The following is a 24,604-nucleotide window of genomic DNA, read 5'->3' on the forward strand; positions in this document are numbered from 1 at the left end:
TTAACACCGATGTAATTCTTCTCTTAATATTATTAATTTCATCAATGGGAAAAGTATCAAAGGTCATCATACCTTCTTGCACCGATGGTCGGGAGATTCTGATTCCCGGGACAGACGAAGATTTTGTAAAACTGATGCCTGCTGCCGCAGCCGCTGGTGGCGTCGTTACCAGCGGCGGCGGTGGCAGCGACACCGGCGAAGGAGCGAGTACCAGCACTAGCTCCATCATGGCCGGAAGACGAGCCCTGAAGAGAATGCCGTTAAAGGAAATTCCTTTGCCTCTTACCTCTCCTTCGCTATTCGAATCTCCTATTATGTTGTTCAATTCTTCTCAGGTGATTAATTCTCTGTTCAGATTATTAATCTGCTGAAATTGTTAGTGTTGAGACTGTTAATAATTTGTTTGTTTTGGATTTCAGTCACTCACATCACCCACTACTGGAAGATTTGTGAGATCGTTTCATGACGATTCCGTCAATTTCATACACTGTGAAAATGATCAGGTTGGCATATAGATATATATGTATATACATATTAATATATTTTAGGTTCAGGCTTATATACATATTAATATAGTTTCACATCAACAACCATCACAGCATGCAATCGACCAAGCATATAAAATTAATTAAACAAGAAACCAGAAGTGCTCCTCGCAGGTTCGTTACCTCAGGTAGGTGGGGTTGTGTTTTGGTCTGAGGATTTTTTTTAGTTTTAATATATATATATATATATATATAATTCCAAAAAAAATTATTATAATATAATTAATTCAAAATTATTTATTATTCATTTATTTTCATTTTATTTTAGTACAAATAAAAATAAAAATATACGAAACATATATTTTTTTTACATTATTTATTATAAATAAATTTTTTAAATTAAATAATTAATACATTTATTATATTAAATTATATAATATTTATAAACTTTTTTTTTTTTTTACTTTTGTGGTGTGGTATCTTTTGTCGTTCACCATATTATATATTAATTCATAAATCTTTTGTCGATTTTCTTTTTGCAATAAATTAATGTTTATGGTATATTTAGTTGGATGTAACAAAATATAATGGAATGAAAAGGAAAAAAGGAATCAGTTTCTATTTAATTCCTTTGTTGGAATGCTCATTCTAATTAAAATGATTTTTTTCCACCATTTTTGGTGAAATAACTATTATAAAAGTTATTATTATTCCTTATTTTTTTTTAGTAATAATATATGCACTTAAAATATACACACAAATATGTAATAATTTTTTTCAACCAATGTGGTGTATATTTAGGTACATATCATTACTCATTTTTCTTTTACCATTTCTATTCACTTATTTTCATTACTCCCACCAAACTTAATTACTCAAGTACATTACAAGAGTTTAGATACCCTTTTCTTTAGAGGTTGCATGCTCAAATATTTTTCTCTACCAACCTAAATTTCAGTTTATTAAACAATTACTGGTGGTTTATTGGATTGATAGAGTTGTGGACATTTTTTCGACATGGACATTTTTAAAAAAAATGTTCATGTTTTATATAATTTTCTTTTCAGGCACTGACATCTCCCACGACCGAAACATTTCTTGAATCATTTCATGATGATTCCACCACTTCCAAACCTGTTGAAACAGGCTGTTCTGTTCTTCAAAATGAGGTTAGAACTCAACTATATTTCTATTATGTTTTTCATATTACTTTGAATCAAAGTTGAAAAAAGAAATACCCCATTAATTATTATTATTGCTAAGTTTATCCTATGAATTTAGGGACAGTGAGAATTTTTTTTTATTATGGAGTTCACTACCAACCTTACTTTCAGTCCAAGCATATACATGCAAAACTCATTTGTTTTTCATAATTATTCTCAGCAAACCGATGTTGAAGAGGATCAAGCTGTTTTCATGGAGCAACATTCCAATGGCTTTGAGCTCCAAGTGGAGTTTCCTGAAGAAGCGACCACAAAAGACTCTGAGGATTCATCTAATGGTGTGAAAGTCTCAAACAACATGACGATGAGGACAACAATGGTTGATGATGATGCCAAGTGTTTAAACATGAAAATGTCTCCTCCTGATGTGACCTGCGATCAAACTCCTGATCTTTCCAGTAAACCTGTCCATGGAGAATACAACACCTCAATTGATATATCAGAAAGAAACCAGTTTGATTATTACTCCTCTGTGGGGGTGAGAACTTCAGAAGATGGATACAACTGGAGAAAATATGGACAAAAACAGGTAAAGGGTAGTGAATATCCAAGAAGCTACTACAAATGCACTCATCCAAATTGTGAGGTGAAGAAAAAAGTGGAAAGATCCCATGATGGTCAAATAACAGAAATCATCTATAAGAGTAATCACAACCATGCAAAACCTCAGCCAAACCGTAGACCTGGACTTGGATCATCAGCATTCTCATTTGATGAGGTGCCTGAAGTAAGTGGAGGAAGTGGGATTTCTGTGAAAGTTGAAGGTGGATCAGCTTGGACAAATAATATGGCATCAACTTCAGTTAGTTTGGATAAGAAGAAGATCAATGGTACTAATGAATTTGCAGGAACCCCAAATGAACTTTCTGATCCTTTATCAAGTGTCCATGGAAAATCCATTGAATTGGGAGAAGCCACTCCTGAGGTTTCGACCACAATTTGTGGTCATGATGATGAAAATGGTGCCACTCAGGGTAGTATCTCAGTTAGGGATGATGAAGATGATGATGAACCTGAAGCAAAAAGAAGGTAGTATTCATTTATTTAGAGTGTTTGGGCTACCTTGGTATTGGTAGACATAATTATATTTCTTACTCACAGGAAGAAATTGAACTGCTCATCAGTTGAAACAACAGCTCTGTCCTCGAGAGCTGTTCGAGAGCCAAAAATAGTTATCCAAATTGAAACTGATGGAGATATACTTGAAGATGGTTATCGTTGGCGTAAGTATGGCCAGAAAGTTGTCAAAGGAAATCCAAATCCCAGGTCCTTAATTTACAGTTTCTTTTTTGGTTCTTATTGTTCTGTGTACTTCAATATGTTCCTCCCAAGTTGGGATAAAAAAGATAGTGAATATGGGATTGTGTGCACTCCCACACCCTATTGAATTTTAACTATTAGGATCTATGAAAAGGAAGATTGAAAGAAAATTTTGGACAGAAAATAGAGTGGAAAGTGAGAAGAAAGATGGAAAAAATTAAGTAGGTACTACGTAAATATAATACTAATATTAAGTGACAAACTTTTTTTCTAATTATTACAAATATTAAATTACTCTAAAACTAGGGGACTAGAATAATCTAGGTCTGTGTGGTATTGTTTTCTATTTTTTGTTTTCAAAGTTGGGTTCTCAGAAATGAGAACAGAAAACTGTTTTTGTAGTTTTCAAAATCAAAGTGGTTTTTGGTTAATATTTTCTAAGAACAATTTTTTAGTTTTTTGTTTTTTAATCTTAAATAAAAAATTAACAAATATATTTATAAAGAGAATTTTTTTTTAAAAGTTTATAATAAATAATGAGATAAAATAATTTGAAAGAAAAAAATGATGAAAAATAAGGAATGAGAAAGTAAGGAGAGAAAATTTGAAAAAATAGAAATTGAGAAAAGAGAAGTTGATCTAAGAAAAAAATGAGAGAGAATGTGATGAGAAAGAAAGTGAAGAGAGAGAAGTGAGTAGAGAAAAAGCTATGAGAGAGGAAATGACAAGAGAGAAAAAATGATGAGAGAGGAAATGACAAGAGAGAAAAAATGATGAGAGAGAAAGTGAGGATATAGTAAGTGATGAAAGAGAAAATGATGACATAATAATAAATTATGCAAGAGAAAATAAGGAGATAAAAAATGATGAAAGAGAAAATGAAAAGATAGAATGTGAGAAGAGAGAAAGTGAAGAGAGAAAAGCTAAGTGAAGAGAGAAAAACTAAGGAGAGAGAAAGTGATGTGAGAGAAAATTATTTGATAATAAATGATGTGAGAAAAAAAAAAACAGACAAAATTTTTTTGAGAACAACAGAAAACAATTTTTTTTTGTTCTCAAATTTTTTTGTTTTTTGTAACTTTCTTTTTAAAAATTATTTTCTGAAAACAAAGCCAAACATCCTAACTTGTTTTCAAAACATCCTCTTAGTTTTCTTCCTTCTTCAATGTAATATTGAGAAAATTAAACAAGCTCAAAAATATTAAATATGATTAGAATTTTTGGTATGGGATACAGTAAAAGTATAAATGAGAATGCAAAATACTTTTCACGTTTGATTTAATTTTTTTAGGGGTAAAGCTAATAATTTTTGTGGGCCCACATGTATTTTAAGAATAAAGTAAACAATTTTATACATTTGGATTTAATGTCACCTCTATCCTAAGTTCATCTACAATTTCTAAAATTATTCAACTACTCAAAACAAACACCCCTAAAATATTTGAGCGGCTATATCTATTTTAAAAAATGTTAATTCAAAAAAGTGTGATTTTATTATATTATCTAATTTTTTCTTTATTTCATAAAAAAAAAAACAACAACAACAACAACCAACTCAATTTTAAAAACACATCATTTTTAATTTTCAATCAAGTCACAAAATTCAAAAAAATATTATTTTTAAAATATAGAAGCCAATTACAGATATTTTATTTCTCTTTTATTTTTTCCTTCTACCTTAATTTTTTTTTTCCCATGTACAAAGTGTTGGCCCTTATTTTCTATATTTAATCTTGTTTTCTATGCCTATTTTCATAGGCAGAGGCACAATAAAACATTAATTTATAATTTTTTTTTATCATATTACTAGTTTGATTTTATATATTACCTAACATAAGTTTCTAATTTCAGGAGCTACTACAAATGCACAAGTGTTGGATGTCCAGTAAGGAAGCATGTGGAGAGAGCCTCAGGCAATGTACAAGCTATAATTACAACATACGAGGGAAAACACAACCATCAAGTACCTGCTGCTAGAAACAGCAGTAGCCATATCAACTCAACGAGTCCCAATCCACCCATACCACCTACTACTCCTAACAATTCTCAGCCACCAAGAAACATCACCATTCCAAAACCTGAAGCACAAATCCATGGTCTTCCCCCTCTGTTCGACACAAAACCAGAATTTTGCAACACTGATTATTATTTGAGGCCAAGTTTTCCTGGGAATTTCACCAATGACTTCAGCTATGGAGCTCAATCCTTTTACCAGATGAGCCTTCCTTTACAAAATCCATTGCCTTATGGACTAAATCCTAACCTCATTGCTACTCAACATGGTAGTAGCTCTGTTGGGTCATTCATGCCAGACTTTCCAGCTTCGTTTCCCTTCAGTTTTCCAAATATTGGTTTTGACTACAGTACTGGAAAATCTGTTGTTGCACCAGTTGGTGAAAATGACACAAGGTTTGTTCAACCTAAACAAGAACAAAATGATGATGAGATCACTTATGATGCTAATACTTCATCATCATCATCATACAATCCGTTCGTGGGAAGATTTTGATGTGTTTTTTCTCTCTAGCTCCAAGAAGGTTGTAACGAGGCAGACTCAGTATATATATATATGATATATATGAGGCCAAGTCTTCCGGTGAATTTCAGTAATTTCTTCAAGTTTGGAGCTTCAAAATTCACCATATGGAACTTAGTGGAGTTTGGTTGGTAGGTATTGATTTCATTCTTTGCTAGGGAATTCTTTTAGCTGAGTGGAAATCCATGATTTTGCTGAGCTGACTCATTTTTTTCTGCAATTTGGCAGACCTTTTTTATTATTATTATTTTTGTATGCTCAGTTATATGTAAAATAAATAATGATACGTTGAGCTTTCTTTTTTTCATCTTGTTATTTTCCCTGTATGTTATAGTTATTGTTTTTAAAAGGGTAACATAGCCAATCTGATTAGTGATGAAAACAGCTGAAAAAATTGTCCTTGTCATATCTTATGGTGTTTGAAAAAAATACAAGTCTTCATACTGTATATTTTAAGCTCAAAAATGGTCGGCGGGCCATAATTGATTAATTATGCCATTAAATAATTATATGCATGTTTATGTGAATTATATTATAATGTGATGATAAATACATGTATATGAGTCAATTTTTAATTATAAGAGCATTTTAGTAACTTGGTCCGTTGATGGCATATTTGTATATTGTCATGCATGTTGGTGATTTATGAGTAAGACCACAGTATATGTGGATTTGTTTGAGCTTTTTGGCATGAGACGATCTCAGAATGCAAGTTAAAAGTTTGGTCATAATGGGGTTAATTTCTGGGCTTGGGGTGAGTCTCGGGGTAATTTGAGAATTAGTTCATTACCGGGAATAAAAGGGTAATGTGATATGATTTATTAGCATTTGGGAATAACGGGAATCGGAGGACGTTAATTATGATTAGCGGGATTAGATGAGAAATGACTATTTTATCCTTGGGGGCTGTTAAGGAAATAAGATAAGCCTAGAGGTATTTTGGTCATTTGATCAAGGGATATATATCACTTTAAGAAGTTGTTGAAGCTTAAGAAAACAAAGCATTTCCTTCCTCTCCCTCCCCGGTCATCTCCTTCTCCTTCCCTTTGAAATGTTGAAGCTCAAATTGAGGGTTCAAGCTTGGGAATTGAGGCTTAGGGGTTTAGGCTTGTGTTCAACCATTGAAGAGGATTCAACTCGAGTTTAAGGCAAGGTTTTAGTTCAATTTTCTGGTTCCTTGCTCTGTTTTTATGTTGGTTTTGAGGTTGGAGTTTTGATCATAGGAATGGGAATTTGATGAGGTTTTGAATGGTTTAAAGCTTAGGTTTTGTGGGTTATAAGATTGACAAGTTGCGGTAATAGTTGGGAATTTTGCTTTGTGGAATTGGAAGTGTTTTAGTGGGTTTTTGAATTGAGTTCGAAGAGGAAAAACAAGGTTTTTTGGTTGGGTTTTAGGTGGGGCCGCGACTCTGTTCTACAGCGTTGCGGCCCAAGCTTGATGAAGAAGCAGGGTGGTGCTAAAAGGCCATAGGGCCGCAACATGGGGAGAGCTGGTCGCGACGTGTGTTGATGGCTGGGAGGCAAGCGCCTTTGTTTGGGAGGCGGGCCGCGACATGGTGGAGTAGGGCCGCGGTCCTTAGTGGCACTTTTGGTCAGAAGTGTGTTTTCATTGTGGGAATCCAAACCTTAGGCCTTGGGATCATTCCTACTACCCGGTTTAGTGGGATTCGATGTCCCAAAGGCTAGGTCTTGGTCTGGGAACCTTTTATTGATTGATTTTATTGATGGAATCTCATATTTGGTTATGACTAGGTGACCGCTAAGGGATCAAAGGATTGATCATTCTCAAAGGTCGTTCTTAACGTATTTCTCGCTCGAACCAGAGGTTAGAAAAATGCACCCAGTATGTGATGCTTGTGATGCATGAGAAACATGTGATTAGGCATGACATGAATGTTGAATATGAGATTGTTCAGAGCTTGAGTCTCTGCATTTGTGCATGATCATAATTATGCTAGCGACTGTTAAGTAAGCATGTTGAATGGCTACATTGAGATATTTGACATATGATATATGCCTAGTTTCATTGCTTACTCGTGAATGGCACTGACTCATTAGTTAGAATCGGCAATGGTTTCAATATTAACTGTGAAGCTGTGACTTACTAGTCAAGTTCGACAGTAGTACTGAGCATTGGTCGTATGTTATTGGCTTAAGAGTCAAGAACGGTTTTAGCGTGTTTAACTCAAGTCGAAAAAGAATAGATCTAATAGACATAAGCATTGAATGACTCATCATGAGCATTAATGCTTGACCGACCTCAAGTTCGATGAAAACTAAAATCGCTTGTCTAGTTTCATGGCTAGTCAATCAGAGCCAGGGCCAGAAGGCCTAGGTGACTGCATCGTCACATGCTAAGGGTGCGGAACCCATGTTAGTGACTCACTCATCAATCACTCATTTGGTTTAAGTTAGTGACTTGCTCATCAGTCACTCATCTAAGGGTGCGGAACCCATTTTAGTGACTTACTCCTCAGTCACTCATTTGATTAGGGCTACATGCCCCAACATGGTTATTGGAACCTCAAGTGTTAAAACACTCATCTGATTAGGGCTATAAGCCCCAGCATGGTTATCAGAACCTCTAGTGTTAATCACTCATTTGTTTAGGATTGACTTGATAGTCATCCATATAGGAGGGCATGACCCACAACCATTATTATTTGGACTTATTTGCATGCATGAATAGAGCTATCATTGATAGGCATGCCTGTTATGATTTGGTAACATGTTATTACTGTTCATGAGCATATTGAGTTTTCTTGCTGAGCTTCAGCTCACGGGTGCTTTGTGGTGCAAGTAAAGGCAAAAGAAAGCTGGACCATCCTTGAGTTGTAGAACTTAGGTGACGATGTGTACATATGCGACTGCTTGACCGCGCACGGCCGAGGGTTGAAAGAGGAACTAGGGTTAAACCCTATTTTGTCGCTTAAGTCGGCTGGTTGTAAATATTTTGTTGTAATTAATCTTTAAATTTTATTTTTTGAGATCTCAATGTATACAGTAAACATTTTAATAAAATGTTATATCTTAACCAAAAATTTTAACCCTAAATCGTTAATCATACTTAGTTACACGATTATGGTCAAATGACTCGATTAGCAAGTTAAGCACTGTTTAAAATGCACACCATAACGGTCCCTAGAGTTTAGAGCGTTACAAGTTCTCTGTTCAATCTTGTGAAGGAGTCAATAAAAGATATCATATTTTGCAAAAAATATAGATTTATCCTAAATACAATTTTTATTAAATTTATATTAATGTAATATAAATTTCAAATAAATATCATATTTTAATTAAATAATTTATTTAAGTTTATGTTTCTTCTAACTTTTGAATTTGGGAGTGATAACAAGAGATTATATATTATATATTTAATATAATATTAAATATTATACGTGGATTTTAAATTTAAGTTTTTTGCTAGCTTTTAAAAAAAAACAATTTGTTACTAATTCACAGTAAATTATATTATATGTTTAATATGATATTATTCTAATAAGTGAGTTTAAGTTTAATTAAATTTTATTTAAGTTATAAAATGTATGATTTTTAAATAATTATCATTGTAAAATATATCAAAAATATCATATTTTAATTTGTTTAATTATTTATTAGTTTTAAATAATTATCATTGTAAAATATCTCAAAAGTATGATATTATAATTTTTTTAATTATTTATTTTATTTAATTTTAAGTGCTTACAAACTACAGTTAAATATAAGAATATTCTATTAATTAAAATTATCATTAAAAAAATAAAGAACTGTTAAAACAAAAAAAATTCCATTATCTACACACTTATAAAAGATACTGGATACAAACAATGTGCAATATGTACATTTGCTTAGTTTTATTTATAGAATTTATTAATTATTTTTATTAAATTTAGATTGATGTTATATTAATTTTAAATAAATATCCTATTTTAATTAAATAATTTATTTATTTTTATTTAAGTTTATGTTTGTTCTAGTTTTTGAATTTAGAAGTGGCAACAAAATATTATATATTATATGTTTAATGTAATATTAAATATTATATCTAGATTTTAAATTTAAGTTTCTTACCAGTTTTTTTAAAATAATTTGTTGCTAATTAACAGTATATTATATTATATGTTTAATATGGTTATTATTCTAATAAGTGAGTTTAAGTTTAATTAAATTTTATTTAAATTATAAAACGTATGATTTTATTATTTTTAAATAATTATCATTGTAAAATATCTTATTTTAATTTGTTTAATTATTTATTATTTTTAAATAATTACTATTGTAAAATATTTCAAAAATATCATTTTTTAAATTTTTTTTATTTAATTTTAAGTATTTACAAACCACTGTTAAATATAAGAATATTTTGTTAAAATTAACATTAAAAAAATAAAAAAATGTTAAAATTAAGAATTTATGTTATTTACACACTTATTATATAGAATATATATATATATATATATATATCAAAATAATGCACGAATTTTATTTTATGTAATATTTATCATCTATTTTTTTTTCACAAAAAACTTAATATCTAATTTGATATAATAATCGATGAATAGCATCTTCCACTTTTCTCGTTTAATATATAAATACTAAACTATTGTTATTATTTGATAAATTAGTACAAAAACATACATTTAAATATACTTTTAATTTAATTTTTTAATATTACCAAAATATCTTTATGGTTACTTGTAATTACACAAGTTAAAAGTTTCAATAAGATTTTAAAAATTAAAATGCAAGTAAAAAAAAACATATTTAAATAAATTTAATCAATAAAAAACCTAAAATTTTAATACAAGCACAATTTTTTATATTCTTAGATTGTTAACGAAATAATAACATGAATATTTTAATAAAGGGAATTAGCAGCAAAAATACCAAATGTTTAACAAAATTTACGATTTAGTACCCAAACTTTTTATTTTCGCGGAAAAAGTACCCTATGTCAAGTTTCGTTAGTATCCGTAGGTACCCACCTGTTAAATTTTAATTGGGCATACACATGACATCACATGATTGGTTCACTTCATAATATTTTGTGAAATTAAATTAAATTAAAAATAGAAATTTTTTTTTAAAAATCAGATTAATTAGAAAATAAATAAATAAAAAAAAACCCTTTTTCCCAACTTTCCCTGGTACGCTCAGTCCTCTCTCTCATATCCATCACCGAAAAATATGGCAGCAAACCTAGGTGGACCCAAGCAAATTGTCGACAAACATCTATGATTTCTTTAGACAGTAAAAAAAACAGATCCAAATCTAGAGCAAAAAAAATGAAAAAACGATGATCATATTTCTTGCCCCAACCCCGATCTCAATCGCAACGTACCTAGTTCTCCTTCTCACAAATGCACGACAACCCAAGTCAATGACTCCAGCCACCCAGCTACGGCTGCCTTCGTCGCCGCCGTGAGGAACGTGGTTAATCTCCAGCCGCCTTCATCTAGCTCCAACTCCTTCTCGATCACATACGCTCGACAACCCCATCCACCTTCGTCGCCACCTACAAGACCAAGCTCAATAGATTCAGTCCGTGATGGACTCAAAACGGGTATGTTTTAAATATTTATAAATCGCAAGCGCACGAATTTTTCATATAGAATAGTGATCGGGTAAGCAAGGATGTCGAACCCAAAGGAGTTGTCTAAAATCGAAAAGAAAACTATTTTAAATCAAAATTAATAAATTATAACCTAGCTCCAAAGATTGATGAAATTTTGTGACAAGAAAATAAACTAAAAGATAATAATAAAGATATTAAAGACAATATGTAAACATAAATTAATAATAGAAATCAAGATAGTAAAATAAGATTATTAAGGATTAGAATCCACAAAATATAAGTTCAATAATATTTATAAGTACATTGATTCCCAAGTTTTAGTGATAGTTAAAATAAATTAAACTATCATTTTCCAAATAGATTTATAATTTTAAGCACAAATTACTTCTAAAAAGATAAGATTTTTCTTCACTTTTCAAAAAGTTATAATTTCAAAGCATTTAGTGTAAATCAATCTAATAAAATAACCAATAAATCAATGAACATTATTTATAATGCAAAACATAATATTTTTGTTATAAGCATGGATGTGTACAATTTAATGACACATTTTACACAAAGAATATTATGGTTTTGCACTAATGAATAACAAAGTATAAATATGTACTAACAATCTAAAATACATGATAATTAAGATGAAATAAGATATTTGAAGAAAAAAATTCCATAAACTTTGTTGCACAAAATGGGAAATCAACATACAAAATAAATATTATCTAGTTACATATTGTTTCATCATCACCTTAATAATTTTAAAAAGATTAGAAACTCATAACTAAAATAGCAAATACAATCTAAAAATTACAAACATAAATAGGAAAATTTGGAGGAGAAACCCCAAAATTTTTCCTCTAAAAACACATAGAAAATTTACAACAAAGAAGAAGAAGAAAATGGAGAGGTCTTGAAAGTGTAGAATGTGTAGTGTGGTAACCTCTCCCAAATGAAGCACCCAAACTCCCTTATTTATAGCAAAAAAAAAAAGGGTATTAAAATAATCAATTCAAATTAATTAAATTGAATTAATTATAATATGACAAATAGAGGTAAATTATAGGGTGTAATGATAATGTTATGGGGTAAAATGTGTAGAAAAGTTTGGGTAAAAATGTAGTATTTTGAGACAAAGGGACAAGTAGACAATTGTTGGACTCAAAATAAGGGAAAAATTGGCTGGGTTGGCAGATGACCCAGGCGTGGGTATGGGGAGCTGCTGCTAATGTTTGGGAAGGCTGAATGGAGGTGCACGGCTGGAGGAAGGGGCAGCTTGTTGGGTTGTGGGCCACACTGGGCTTGGGTGCAGCTGGGCAAATGAAGGGCACGGCTGTTTGGAGCAGGGGGCAGCACGTAGGAGTTGCTGTTGGGAAATGGCCAGGCAGGCGGGCCTGGGCTTCTTGGGCCTGGGCAGGTGGCAGCTTCGTGAGGGAGACGGGCTAGGCTGGAGAGTTGGGCCGAATGAGGTGATTTTGCAATTGGAGAAATGCCACATTTTCCTATTTTTTAAGCTTTTTATCCTTTTCCAAACACAAAAATGTCATAAATTCCCTACAAAATAAACATAAAATAAATCATAATAAAATATTTTCAACTATAAAATAAATCAATTTAATTATTTGAAAATATTAATTATAACTTAATTTATATTTAACATTTAATTTCAATAATACAACATTTTTTACCTCAAATTAAACAGCAATAATTCAATTAATTAACTACAACATTTTACAACAAAATAACTATAAAAACACACAAAAATCTATAAAATTAAAATAAACCTAATAAATTCAAAATTACTTAAAAACTTAATAAATCAATTAAAAACTCAAAATTTAAGCAACAATTAGCATATAAAAAGTGGTAAAATAACTCTATTTTGTAGAGTTATCAGTCCGCCGAACTAGAAAAAGAAGAAAAAAGAAAGAGAAGCTCCATAGATTCAGATTTGTAATGGGTTTAATGATGTACGCCCTAATTCTCCACGGGCTATTAGCGAGCTGAGGCAGGGCATAATTATATCAGCCACGTGGATGCCACATACCCAGAGCTGTTGTTACCAGGTCCCACCTCTTTAGCTCGAGATAACCAAAGGCTTACTAAGGTTACTAAGGAGTCGGGTCAGGAGTATAGACACCACAGGCTAAGAAGACATCCAGCTCGAGGGACGTGCTTGAGTTGGAAGCTGTGACCCTTTATAAAGTCAACCACGCAATGTAAACATGCATATATCAGACATCACGTGTTTGATATATCCCTGAATTCTCGAACACGCACCATAAACGTGCGTGTTCAGGCACCCACGACTGGGTTGGGCCGTGCGACCCATTATCCCCCTTACCTATTGATTAGACCACACTTCATTTATCAGGTTTTAGGAATTAATCATGAATGTCACAGAAGTGACATGATGGGTAGGAAGGTCACGGGATGACCCCCCTTGCCAACCCCCAGGTGCCCTCTCCTATAAATATGGAGACCCTGGGAATTGCAATGGGTTGGATTCTATTGTGTAAAGAAATACCTTGTAAAGAATACCAGAAATCTAGCAATAATATTGGCTGGTGGAGTAAAAGGATTTTAACCTTTGAACCACCTAGAAAAGTATTGGTCTCATCATTTTATTAAAAGATCATTCATCTTTTACAGTTCATTACTTAGCACTAATCTCATTCTCTTATTCTGTTAATTACCTGTTGGCGAAGAACCGCGTCAACAGTTTGGTGCTTTCATTGAGAGCTTGTTAGATTGGTGCTATCGCAAATATCCAACCATGGTGATCACTCGCTCAAGACACGGTAATGAGGCGGACCAACATGATGGATAGGAGGCCCATCATGTCGCCATCTCCGATGATCAGAACCTTGAGGTTCAACAGCGGCCAGGCAAGTAGCCAATAGGCCAAGATGACACTGGAAGTTCGGCACCCCGGCCACCTAATCCGAACCCAGATTTTTACACGGCGGTAGAAATGGAGAATGCTCAGCTGAGGAGTCAGCTGGCAAAGGCTAACCAGTAGATTAAAGAGGTGTTGGCCCGACTACCCCCTCTTACAACCGACGTTAACGTCAGAAAGAGGCAAGGCGAGAATCATAAGTCCCGCCGGGGTAATCGGTCCAGGCCTAGCCGGTCGGTCAGACCCCCGACATCTAACTCTACTCCCACATCGCACCACCGGGAGACCACTTTTGAAGAACTACCTAGGGCCGAGCAACAGTATAGCCGGTTGGTTCAAACTTAACCTCCCAGCTCACTACCACCCTTGAGTGCGCTTAGGATGGCTCGAGGGAATTCTCGAAGGAGATCCGAGGAGGGTTCACAGCGATAGCCCGTCTCGGCCAGCCGTCCTACGCCCCGCTCAGACCACCGAGCACAGGACCCGGAGGTTGGCAGAGCCGAGCGGCCTCTACCTAACCTGATCCGCCCTGACGGGACCAAGATCGCATCCCCAGTCAGACATCCTCCTTCACCGATAAGATATCCGTCTCCTCCTCGGCCAGTCCAAGATATTCCAGCTTATTGGAGCAGTAGGAGAAATCCACCTTCCCTAGGCCCTTCCCATCATAGCATGGCGCCCAGAGAAGTCCCGGATCCTTACCCCCAGAGGCGGGTTCCAAGCTTCTCAAACGGGAACTATTGGACCAGAAGCCGCCGTAGTGACCTTTCTGGCGGAGACCTGCGCCAACGCTTGAGCTCGGCGCAGAGTCCTCAAGCCACCCCAAGGGACGACCTCCGAGATCGTCTAAACTCTCAGAGAGGAGGCCCGACGGGAAACGGCAGCCGTGCTCACCCAAGGGAAGTCATGTCCGAGGTACGCGACAGCGGGAATGTCTCGTATAACCTATCTCAAGATAGGAGGGACAATAACTCGCCAAATGTGTACAATGGATCCGGAGATGTTGAACAGCCCCGGAATAACCAAGGAAATCAGGACAAAACCCTTGAGCACCTGGCTCAGATGGAGGAGCTAATAAGGAAGCTCATGTCAGAGAAAGAAAAAGACGAATATGATTCAGGGGAAGAACTTGAGCTCTTCGCCCCCAGCATAGCAGCAACGGCATACCCACCCAGTTTCCGTATGCCGCACCTGTCCAAATTCAACGGAGACGGAGATCCGTAAGATCACCTGGGTATGTTCAATACCCTGATTATGGCCCACAACATTGGCCCCGAGCTGAGTTGTTTAATATTTCCCTCCACATTGACTGGGCCGGGCAGACAGTGGTTCAAACTGAGTAAAAAACAGTCAATCAGCTCGTGGAAAACTTTCTTTACTAACTTCAAAAGAGCATTCCGAGCTTCCCAGGCTACCCGCGTCAAGGCCGACACCCTGGCGAACGTACGGCAGCAACCCGACGAGCCTCTGAAGGCTTACATGAGCAGATTCGCGAACGTCGCTGCTCGGGCCAGAGACGCAGATGACAGCTCTAATCTCATGGCTTTGAGGACTGGAATCCTCGTCGGAGGGGGACTCTGGAATGAGATACAAAGGAAGGGAGTCAGCTTCGTAAACGAATTCCTAAATAGGGCCCAGGGGTGGATCAACCTGAAGGAGGCGCAAGCCTCAGCTGTAGGAACCAGTCAGGTCCCCGAGTAGCCCGCTGGAGTGGGAACGGAGGTCGCGACAGCGACCTAAACCGTTACACAGAATAACCAGTTTGGTGGAGGCAAGAGAAAGGGGAGCAGCGAGGGCAACCAGCACGGCCCAAAGAAGAATAAGTCTGTAGAAAAATTTAAGCCGGTCTACGCGACTTATACGGAGCTCACCCACTCTAGGGAGAACATCTTCCTAGCAAACTCCGCTCGCCTTCCCTGGAAGAAGCCGGAGCAGAAGGGAAAGCGAGACCCTTCTAAGTTTCGCCGGTTCCACAACGACGTTGGCCACAATACCGATGACTGTAGACACCTGAAGGATGAGATCGAGACTCTTATCCGAGTCGGCCCCTTGGCTCAGTATGCGCGAAACAGAGTTCCCGCAGGCCATCCAGCTCTGGAAGTCCCGGTCAGTCAGCCTGGGTCTCGGGTAGATCAGGACGTCCCTCGTCCCGTGATAGGAGGAGAGATCTCCACGATCTCTGGAGGTCCTCATCTGGCTGGCACGAGCCGAGGTGCCCAAAAGAGGTACGTCAACGAACTTAAGGCTCATAATGGAGTGGAGTTCGTCCCCGAGCAGCATCTACCAAAGCAGTAACGATTGGAGAGGCAACCAATCATTTTTACTGAAGAAGATGCCAGCCATGTTCAGTTCCCTCATAACAACCCTCTGGTCGTAGCAGTACAGCTCGCTAATCGGAGGGTTAGGAGAGTGCTGGTCGATAATGGGAGCTCGGTAAACCTTCTATTCTGGTCCACGCTGGAGAAGATGGGTTTGTCTGTCACTGAGCTGAAAGCAACCTCCATGATGCTTTATGGATTCTCTGGAGAAGGATCGGCGGCAATAGGGACGATCGAGCTGGTGATCACCTTAGGAGAGGAACCTCGGACAGTCTCAAAACTCCTCGAGTTCGTGGTCATCGACTTTCTCACCGCGTACAACGCCATTTTGGGTCAACCTACTTATAGCTTTTGAATCCATTACCTCAATCCGCCACCTCGCGCTGAAATTCCCCTCTTCCATGGGGATATGCACGGTCCGTGGTGATCAACTTGCTACCAGGGAATGCTACAACATTTCCATGAAGGGAAAATTAAAACCCGGGCAGTTAACGATGACCATCCAAGGTGGAGAAGAGGAATCTCAGGATCCTTTGCCTAAGCCTGAGATTGAAAAACCTCAAAGCTTCGAAGGGGAAAATATCATCCTAAGTGAGAATATTGACCCCAGAGTAGGCGAGGATAAGTCCGAGCTCCAAGCTATCGAAGAGCTCGAGGAAGTAAATGTCGATCCACAGAATCCCTCACGGATGGTTAAGCTCGGGAAAAACCTCTGTGGCGAGAAGAAGGCGGAGCTGATCAAGTTCCTGCAAGAGAACCTGGATGTGTTCGCATGGTCACATGAGGACATGGTGGGAATCAGTCCAAGCGTTATTATGCACACCCTCCATTTAGATAAGAGCGTGCCTGCGAAGTCCCAGAAATAGAGGCGCCTGGCAACAACTCGAGCTGAAGCCCTAGAAGAAGAAGTAGCCCGGCTCAAAAAGTGTGGCTTTATCCGCGAAGCTAAGTTCCCGATCTGGGTCGCCAATCCTATGTTGGTCCCGAAGCCCAACAGGAAATGGCGGACCTGCATCGACTTCTCCGATCTGAACAAAGACTGTTTTCCATTGCCAAGGATCGACCAATTGGTGGACGCCTCGGCGGGGCACGAGCTCATGTCCTTTATGGACGCGTACTCAGGTTATAATCAGATCGCCATGAATCCATCGGACCAGGAGCACACTAGCTTCATGACCCCAACTAACGTATATTGTTACAACGTCCTAATAATACTATTTATTATAACCTAAGGTGTAGATAGAATAATTAAGAACGTGACACTTGTCACATGTATGATTATTAAGGATTTAAGCATTTTGGATGAATAATTTAATAAATGATAGATCTAGAAGGTATAGAACCTTCCCTCATCTGTTAGGATCTCGTTTTACTCAGTCAAGGTGGTTTTAAAAAACTTCAAGTGTGCTGAAAGTGTGCAAAAACGTGTTTAAAATATCAGCGTATGCCTATATATCGTAGCTATAGGGGTCGATATATCGCCTATGATTTATTCGGAAAACACGTCGACTTCGCACAAACGAAACAACGGACCCTCAGGGCATAGGTATGGGCGATATATCACCTAGGGTAGGCGATATATCGGTTCTTGGAGCCATTTTTGAATTTGCGTAAAACCCTGAACTAGAAACAACCCTCAACAACTTTGACTCATTCCTGAACGTTTTTTACCGAGTTTTGGACATCAGTTAAATAGATAATTCAAATTTATTCAATTCTTAATCATTTTTTTATTCATTGTAAAAGAAGTTAGTGTAACGCCCTGGTTACCCCAGAACAGTTACGGTGAACCGAAAATTTGACCTGCTACCCGAGTCCTTTGGTTAAAAACGTGCTCTAAGTGTGATTAACAGGTTAAGGTGGAAAACAAATAAAAGGAATGGATATTTTTCATTACAAACTGCTCTGCAGAGCTAATCCAAACATTTACAAGTTGTTCTCAGTACAAAATAGTCATTACTGTTTCAAATTTACAACTCCGTCGACCTAAGCGGCAAAAATAGGGTAAACTCCCTAGTTTCTCTTAGAATGCCTTGGCTGTGGTGGTCAAGCGGCCGCATATGTACACATCACCACCTAAGCTCTCCACTCAAGGCTGGGTGAGCTTTTCTTTCCCTTTACCTGCACCACATAGCACCCATGAGCCAAGGCCCAGCAAGAAAAACATAATAAAACATGATATAATATCAACAATGATCGTAATAATCATTCAGGACCAACAGTCCAAACAAATAGGTGACAGTCGCAAAAGTCATAAAAATGGGTACAACCCCCTCTAGCCATGTGACGATAGGGTCACTCGGGCTTAACTGATAAGTGAACCTTTCATAAGTTTGGACAGGATAGGTGTATGGTGAATGGTCACCAACATAACCTTCCTCATGACCTTAGAGTCATAACCCTGGAACAGTGTTCCCTAGCCATGTGACAAACAGTCACCGGGGCCATATGCCCTGGCTCTAAATAACTAGTCTTAGACTAGCCAAGCGCTTATAAGTTCATTGACCTTAGGGTCGGTCCAATGTTAATGCCTTAGAGCCATTCAACACTGATATCGATTAGATCTAATCTTCATTTGGCTCAGCGTTCTTGACGCTATGCCATTTCTGACTCTTTAGGTCAGTGTCCCTGACTAGTCAGTACATATACAGGTAATCAACATTCACTAGCATTTAATATGCAATCCATGTCCACATCTATCAATCAACATGCCTCAACAGCCAACACGCATGTCATATATACACGAGGTGCAATTTTCTTACCTCAGGTTCGAGCGAGAAGTATAATAAGGACGACCCTTGAGAACGATCGATCTTTTAGTTCCTTAGCAGTTACCTAATCACAATCAATTATAACCTCCATTAATGAGAATCCACAATAATAGGGTCTTAACCTAAGCACCACTCTCGGGACCTCGAAACATGCCCACACGGTGAGTAGATTCGATCCTGGGCCTTAAGGATTGAAACCCCAAGTCAAAAACCCTTAAAAACACTCAAAACGGGACTTAGAAGGAACAGGGTAGTGCTACAACGCTCAACCCCTAGCGCCTCAGCGCTATACTCAGAACCACCAACATGCCAAAAAGCCTCCTGAGGAGCGTTGTAGCGCCCTAGGGTGGGTGCTATAGCGCTACCTCTAGACCAGAACTTCCCTGAACCGACCTTCTTCAACTCCTTCGATTCTAACCTGATTCCCAAGCTTCCAAATCCCATTATTAATACCAAATGAACCCAAAAACCATCCTAACACACCCCAAACATCACAAGCATGGGAACCCTAGCCAAAACTCCCAACAAAACCAAGTATTCACCCTAGAAATCACAACTGTAAAACAAGACCAAAACAGGGCAAACCAGAGAATTCTATGGTTAGAAACTTACCCAAAGCTCAGCTTATGATGCTCTTCAATGGAGGAACACACTCCCAAACTCCCAAGGCTTGCTTCCCAAGTTTGAATCCTCAAGATTGATTCAAAAATCACAAGGAAATGTGAGGAGAAGAAGGTATGGGAGAACTCAGAAACTTGCTCTGTTTTTACTACCTTCTTTCAGCCAACACTAATTATATCTATCCTAGGGGTGGAATGTCCATTTTACCCCTAGGTCACTTAATAGTTTCTAAAGGTTCCCAAGGGCATATTTGGTATTTTCCTCCTATCTCGTTAATCATAATTAACGCTCTCAAATTCCCGCTATTCTCGATAATCTCAAACACCAATAATTCACATCCCGTTACCCTCTAATACCCAGTAACGCTCTAATCATTAAAATCACTCCGAGACTCAACCCGAGCCTCGCACTTAAACCTGTTGTGACTAAACCGCTAATCAATATTCCAATATCGTCTCATGCCGAATAGCTCGAACCAACCCACATTATAATGTGGTCTCAACATATATCATCGACATGCATACAATTATACAATTATACCCTCAACGGGCCCAATTACCATCACACCCCTGTAATTAAAATGTGGACCCACATGCATGCATTTAACATCATATTATAATATAATTCACATATACATGCATAATATCATTTTATGGCATAATTAAGCAAGTATGGCCCTCCCGGCCTACTAATCCCGCCATTAAACCACATCGGAGAATTCGGGGCATTACAGTTAGTTTCACTCCTTGAACTCTATAAATAGGACCCTTCTCTCAGCCATTCTTTTCATCATTCAAGCACAGTTCAGAGCCTCCAAGCTGCTAAGTTCGTTCTAGAGAGAAACACTAGGGTTTTGAGGTTAAAGCTTTCAAATTTAAAGTTTTTCTAAACACTTGGGAAGTAAGATTTTTTGTGATTTCAGTGTTTGAGGTATAGATCGAAGCTCTAAGCTATCTAAGGTACAGTTAATCTTCAGGTTTAGTCCATTTCCATTTCTATTTTTCTTCAAATACTAATTCATTATAATGACTTTTGGTTAGGTGTTTGAGTTTCTTGAAACTTAAGGTCTTCAGTAAGTTACTATCTTGATGGTTTAGATTTTCTTTTCTTCTTCTTTTCTTTAGAGGACTTATGGTTTCTTATGTTTGGTTTTAGGAGTTTTCAATCCCGCTCTTGTCTCCAATATCCCAGTTTTTTGTAAGAAAAATTAGGTAGTTTAGTTTATGATCTAGTTTATGTTTTGTATGACCTAACATTTCAAGTACAATAAAAGGGTAAGTGTGTCTGGACCTAAGGTGTCCAATGATGTATGACAGACTTATGTCCGGTAGGCTCGGTTGCCACAATTTTATGACGGACCTAAGTTGATGTCTGGTGTATGATGGACTTTTGTCCGGGGCTTAATTGCCACCCCTGTATAAACACTTATCTTTTTATTATATCTGATTTTTTATTATGATCTATGACCTATAGTCATGATTAGGAATTATGACCTATGATTTATGACTATGATTATGACTTAAATTATGATCTATGATTATGACTTAGGCTATGTGATGGACCCAAAACGGGTATGTTTTAAAAATTTATACTCGCAAGCGCACGAATCGTATATGGAATATAGTGTTCGTGTAAGCACGAGATCGAACTCAAATGAGTTGTCTAAAATCGAAAAGAAAACTATTTTAAACCAAAATTAATAATTTCTAACCTAATTCCAAAGATTGATGAGATTTTTTTAATAATGAAAATAATATAAAAGACAATAATATAGAAATTAAAGACAATATATATTACTAAATTAATAATTATAAACAAGATGGTAAAATAAGATTATTAAGGATTAGAATCCACACAATATAAGTTCAATAATATTTATAAGTATATTGATTCCCAAGTTTTAGTGATAGTTAAAATAAATCAAACTATCATTTTCCAAATAGATTTATAATTTTAAGCACAAATTACTTCTAAAAAGATAAGATTTTTCTTCACTTTTCAAAATTATAATTTCAAGGCATTTAGTGTAAATCAATCTAATGAAATAACAAATAAATCAATGAACATTATTTATAAGGTGTTGACCCAATATTTGGCCAACTGACACGGAGTCAAAACGTGATTGATATGAACGAATGTATAGAGAAGAACGTAATGACAAAAGTAAAGAAAACACAGTAATTTATAGTGGTTCGGCCCCAGGATCTGGTAATGACCTACGTCCACTTAGACTGATATTGATATAAGAATCAGAAGGGTGATCAAAGAACCAGGGTCCAATGAGTTTCACCCACCTCTGAAGAACAATACAAGTTTACTTAGAGAATTACTATAGATTCGAATGATTCAAAAGCCAAAAAGTCCCTTCCTTTGAGCTATCTCTTGCTATTTATAGGCTCAACGAGGGTTACAAGAGATTGTTACAGATATTCTTCCCTGAATAATCGGATACCCAGAAGATTGTATGAGATAAATTCGGGATTCATAAAGATCTTCCCATAAAAATGTTGCCTTGTACACGGAACCATCGACCAGACTGGTCGCGGGTAAGACGGGCTTACCCTGCCTCTACTGTGTCTTCTGGTCGATACTCTAGCAGACGCTTCCAGGTGTCAGCCACGTGTCCAGAGATTACTTGCCACGTCACCAATGCTAATTTATTGGATAACATAAGGCAAAACATAATATTTTTGTTCTAAGCATGGATGTGTACAATTTAATGACACATTTTACACAAAGAATATTATGTTTTTGCACTAATGAAGAACAAAGTGTAAATATGTGCTAACAATCCAAAATACATGATATTTAAGATGAAAGAAGATATTTGAAGAAGAAAATTCCATAAACTTTGTTGCACAAAATGGGAAATCAACATACAAAATAAACACTATCTAGTTACATATTGTTTCATCATCACCTCAATAATCTTAAAAAGATTAGAAGCACATAACTAGAATAGCAAATACAAACTAAAAATTACAAACATAAATAGGAAAATTTGGAGGAGGAATCCCCAAATTTTTCCTCTAAAAATACATAGAAAATAACCAAAAAGAATAAAAAGATGAAGAGAATAGAGAGGTTTTGAAATGTGTAGAATTTTTTGTATGGTAATCTCCCTCTAAAATGGACACCCTAAATTGTCTTCAAAACTCTATATTTATAGCCAAAATGAGGTATTAAAATAATCAATTTAAATTAGTTAAATTAGTTTAATTAATTATAATATGGTAAATAGGGGTAAAATATAGGGTGTAATAATGATGTTTTAGGGTAAAATGTGTAGAAAGTGGGGTAAAAAGTGGTATTTTTGAACAAAATGGACAATGGGACATTGTTGGGCTCAAGACACTATAGGAGCTGGCTGGAACTGTGGGCTGGCTGGGCAGAGTTTGGTTGAGGCGTGGGATGAAGCTTCTGGCGTTGCTGGCAGGTTGCATGTGGCTGCGAGGAGAGGCAGGCGCTGTGGAGGCTGATGTTGAAGGAAGACTTGTGAGGGAGCATCAGGCGTGACTTGAGCTTATGCAGGGGTTGATTGGTCAGCTGGTGCTGGCACATGGCTTATTGGGTCGAATGGGGAGCTGAGCAAGAGACGGGCCCAACGGCTGGGCTTGCTCTTTTTTTTCAATTATACCACTTTTCTTTCTTCTTTCTCACTTTGACAATGCCACATTTTCCTTGCTTTTCAAGAGCAAATAAATTACAACAAATTCCCTATAAAACAAACATAAATTAAATTAAAACTAAATATTTTCAATAATATAAAACAAAAGTTCCATGAAAATATTTATTAAAACTTATTTTATTTAAATATTTAAGCTCAAAATTACATCTTTTTACCTCAAACTAAACATGAAATAATTCAAATAATTAACTACAACATTTTACAACAAAATAACTATAAAAACACACAAAAATATATAAAATCAAAATAAGCCCAATAAATTCAAAATTACTTTAAAACTTGATAAATCAATTAAAAACTCAAGAATTAAGCAACAATTAGCACATAAAAAGTGGTAAAATAACCCTATTTTGTAGAGTTATCACTATGATATAACCTATGGTTTTGCGATATGATATGATTGGTATAAATAAGTTTTGTTATGACTCTTGTGTAATTTAGGATATGTTGATTAAATGATTATATGACTAACTCTTCTTTGTATTTTCCTTACTGGGCTTAGAAGCTCACCCCCTATGATGTTGTTGTGCAGAAAATTGATGATAGAAAGACCGGTGGCGAGTGGGACCTAGGAGCTTCGTGATGTACTCGTGAGGACCATACAGTCGAGGAAGATCAAGCATACCTATTTATTTATTTTTATTAAAGAATATTTTCTTTTAAATTTTTATTTAAATGTTGCTCATTTTAAAGACAATTATTTTATTTGTATAAAACCATGAATCTATATATTTATTTTCAAGTTTTTATTAAATAAAAGAGCAATATTTATGATTATGATTCAATGCTGCGTTCTCGATAATTTATGAGAAATTAGGATATTACAAAAGTGGGCTGACCCGATATGGGCCTGACACGACACAACATGGATCGTGTTGGACTTATTCTTTCAAATATAGGTTGGCTCGACCCAGCACAAGTTTGAATACGGGCTTGGCCTCACCCGAATTATGCGGAAGCATGAAATATCTAGATACAGTTAGAGCTGTAAATGTGGGCTTACAGCTCTAACTGTATCTAGATTTTTAGTTAAACAGTTTTTTATTTTATTTTTCATTCAACTTTAATGGTCCATTAAAACTAATAAAATTTGAATGTGATATTTTCTTAATTTTCAAATATATATATATAAATATTTAAAAAAAAACCTAAATGTAATTACTTAAAAGATATCTCATTGATATATATTTTAATTATTTTTCGAAACTTGGAAGACCGTATTTCATTTTATTTTTCT

The 24,604-nt window shown here is 36.0% G+C and overlaps 1 protein-coding gene across 1 annotated transcript; it reads left to right on the plus strand.

Annotated features, from left to right (window-relative positions):
- The first annotated feature begins 44 nt into the window (after positions 1-44).
- On the plus strand, positions 45-5,477 carry LOC133791292 (probable WRKY transcription factor 20). Its single transcript, XM_062229220.1, has 6 exons — positions 45-335; positions 420-503; positions 1,553-1,654; positions 1,869-2,737; positions 2,810-2,974; positions 4,820-5,477. The coding sequence occupies exons 1-6, from the start codon at positions 45-47 to the stop codon at positions 5,475-5,477; spliced, it is 2,169 nt and encodes a 722-aa protein (XP_062085204.1).
- The last annotated feature ends 19,127 nt before the right edge of the window (positions 5,478-24,604 follow it).

This window comes from Humulus lupulus, chromosome 7 (assembly GCF_963169125.1).
Source record: "Humulus lupulus chromosome 7, drHumLupu1.1, whole genome shotgun sequence".
Lineage (NCBI taxonomy): Eukaryota > Viridiplantae > Streptophyta > Magnoliopsida > Rosales > Cannabaceae > Humulus > Humulus lupulus.

Bases quoted from the DNA above. Each gene is read 5' to 3' on its own strand.
- LOC133791292 (XM_062229220.1), top strand. From the start codon at position 45: ATGGGAAAAGTATCAAAGGTCATCATACCTTCTTGCACCGATGGTCGG. The intron at 336-419 runs GTGATTAATTCT...TTTGGATTTCAG, and splicing joins TGTTGTTCAATTCTTCTCAG to TCACTCACATCACCCACTAC. The intron at 1,655-1,868 runs GTTAGAACTCAA...AATTATTCTCAG, and splicing joins GTTCTGTTCTTCAAAATGAG to CAAACCGATGTTGAAGAGGA.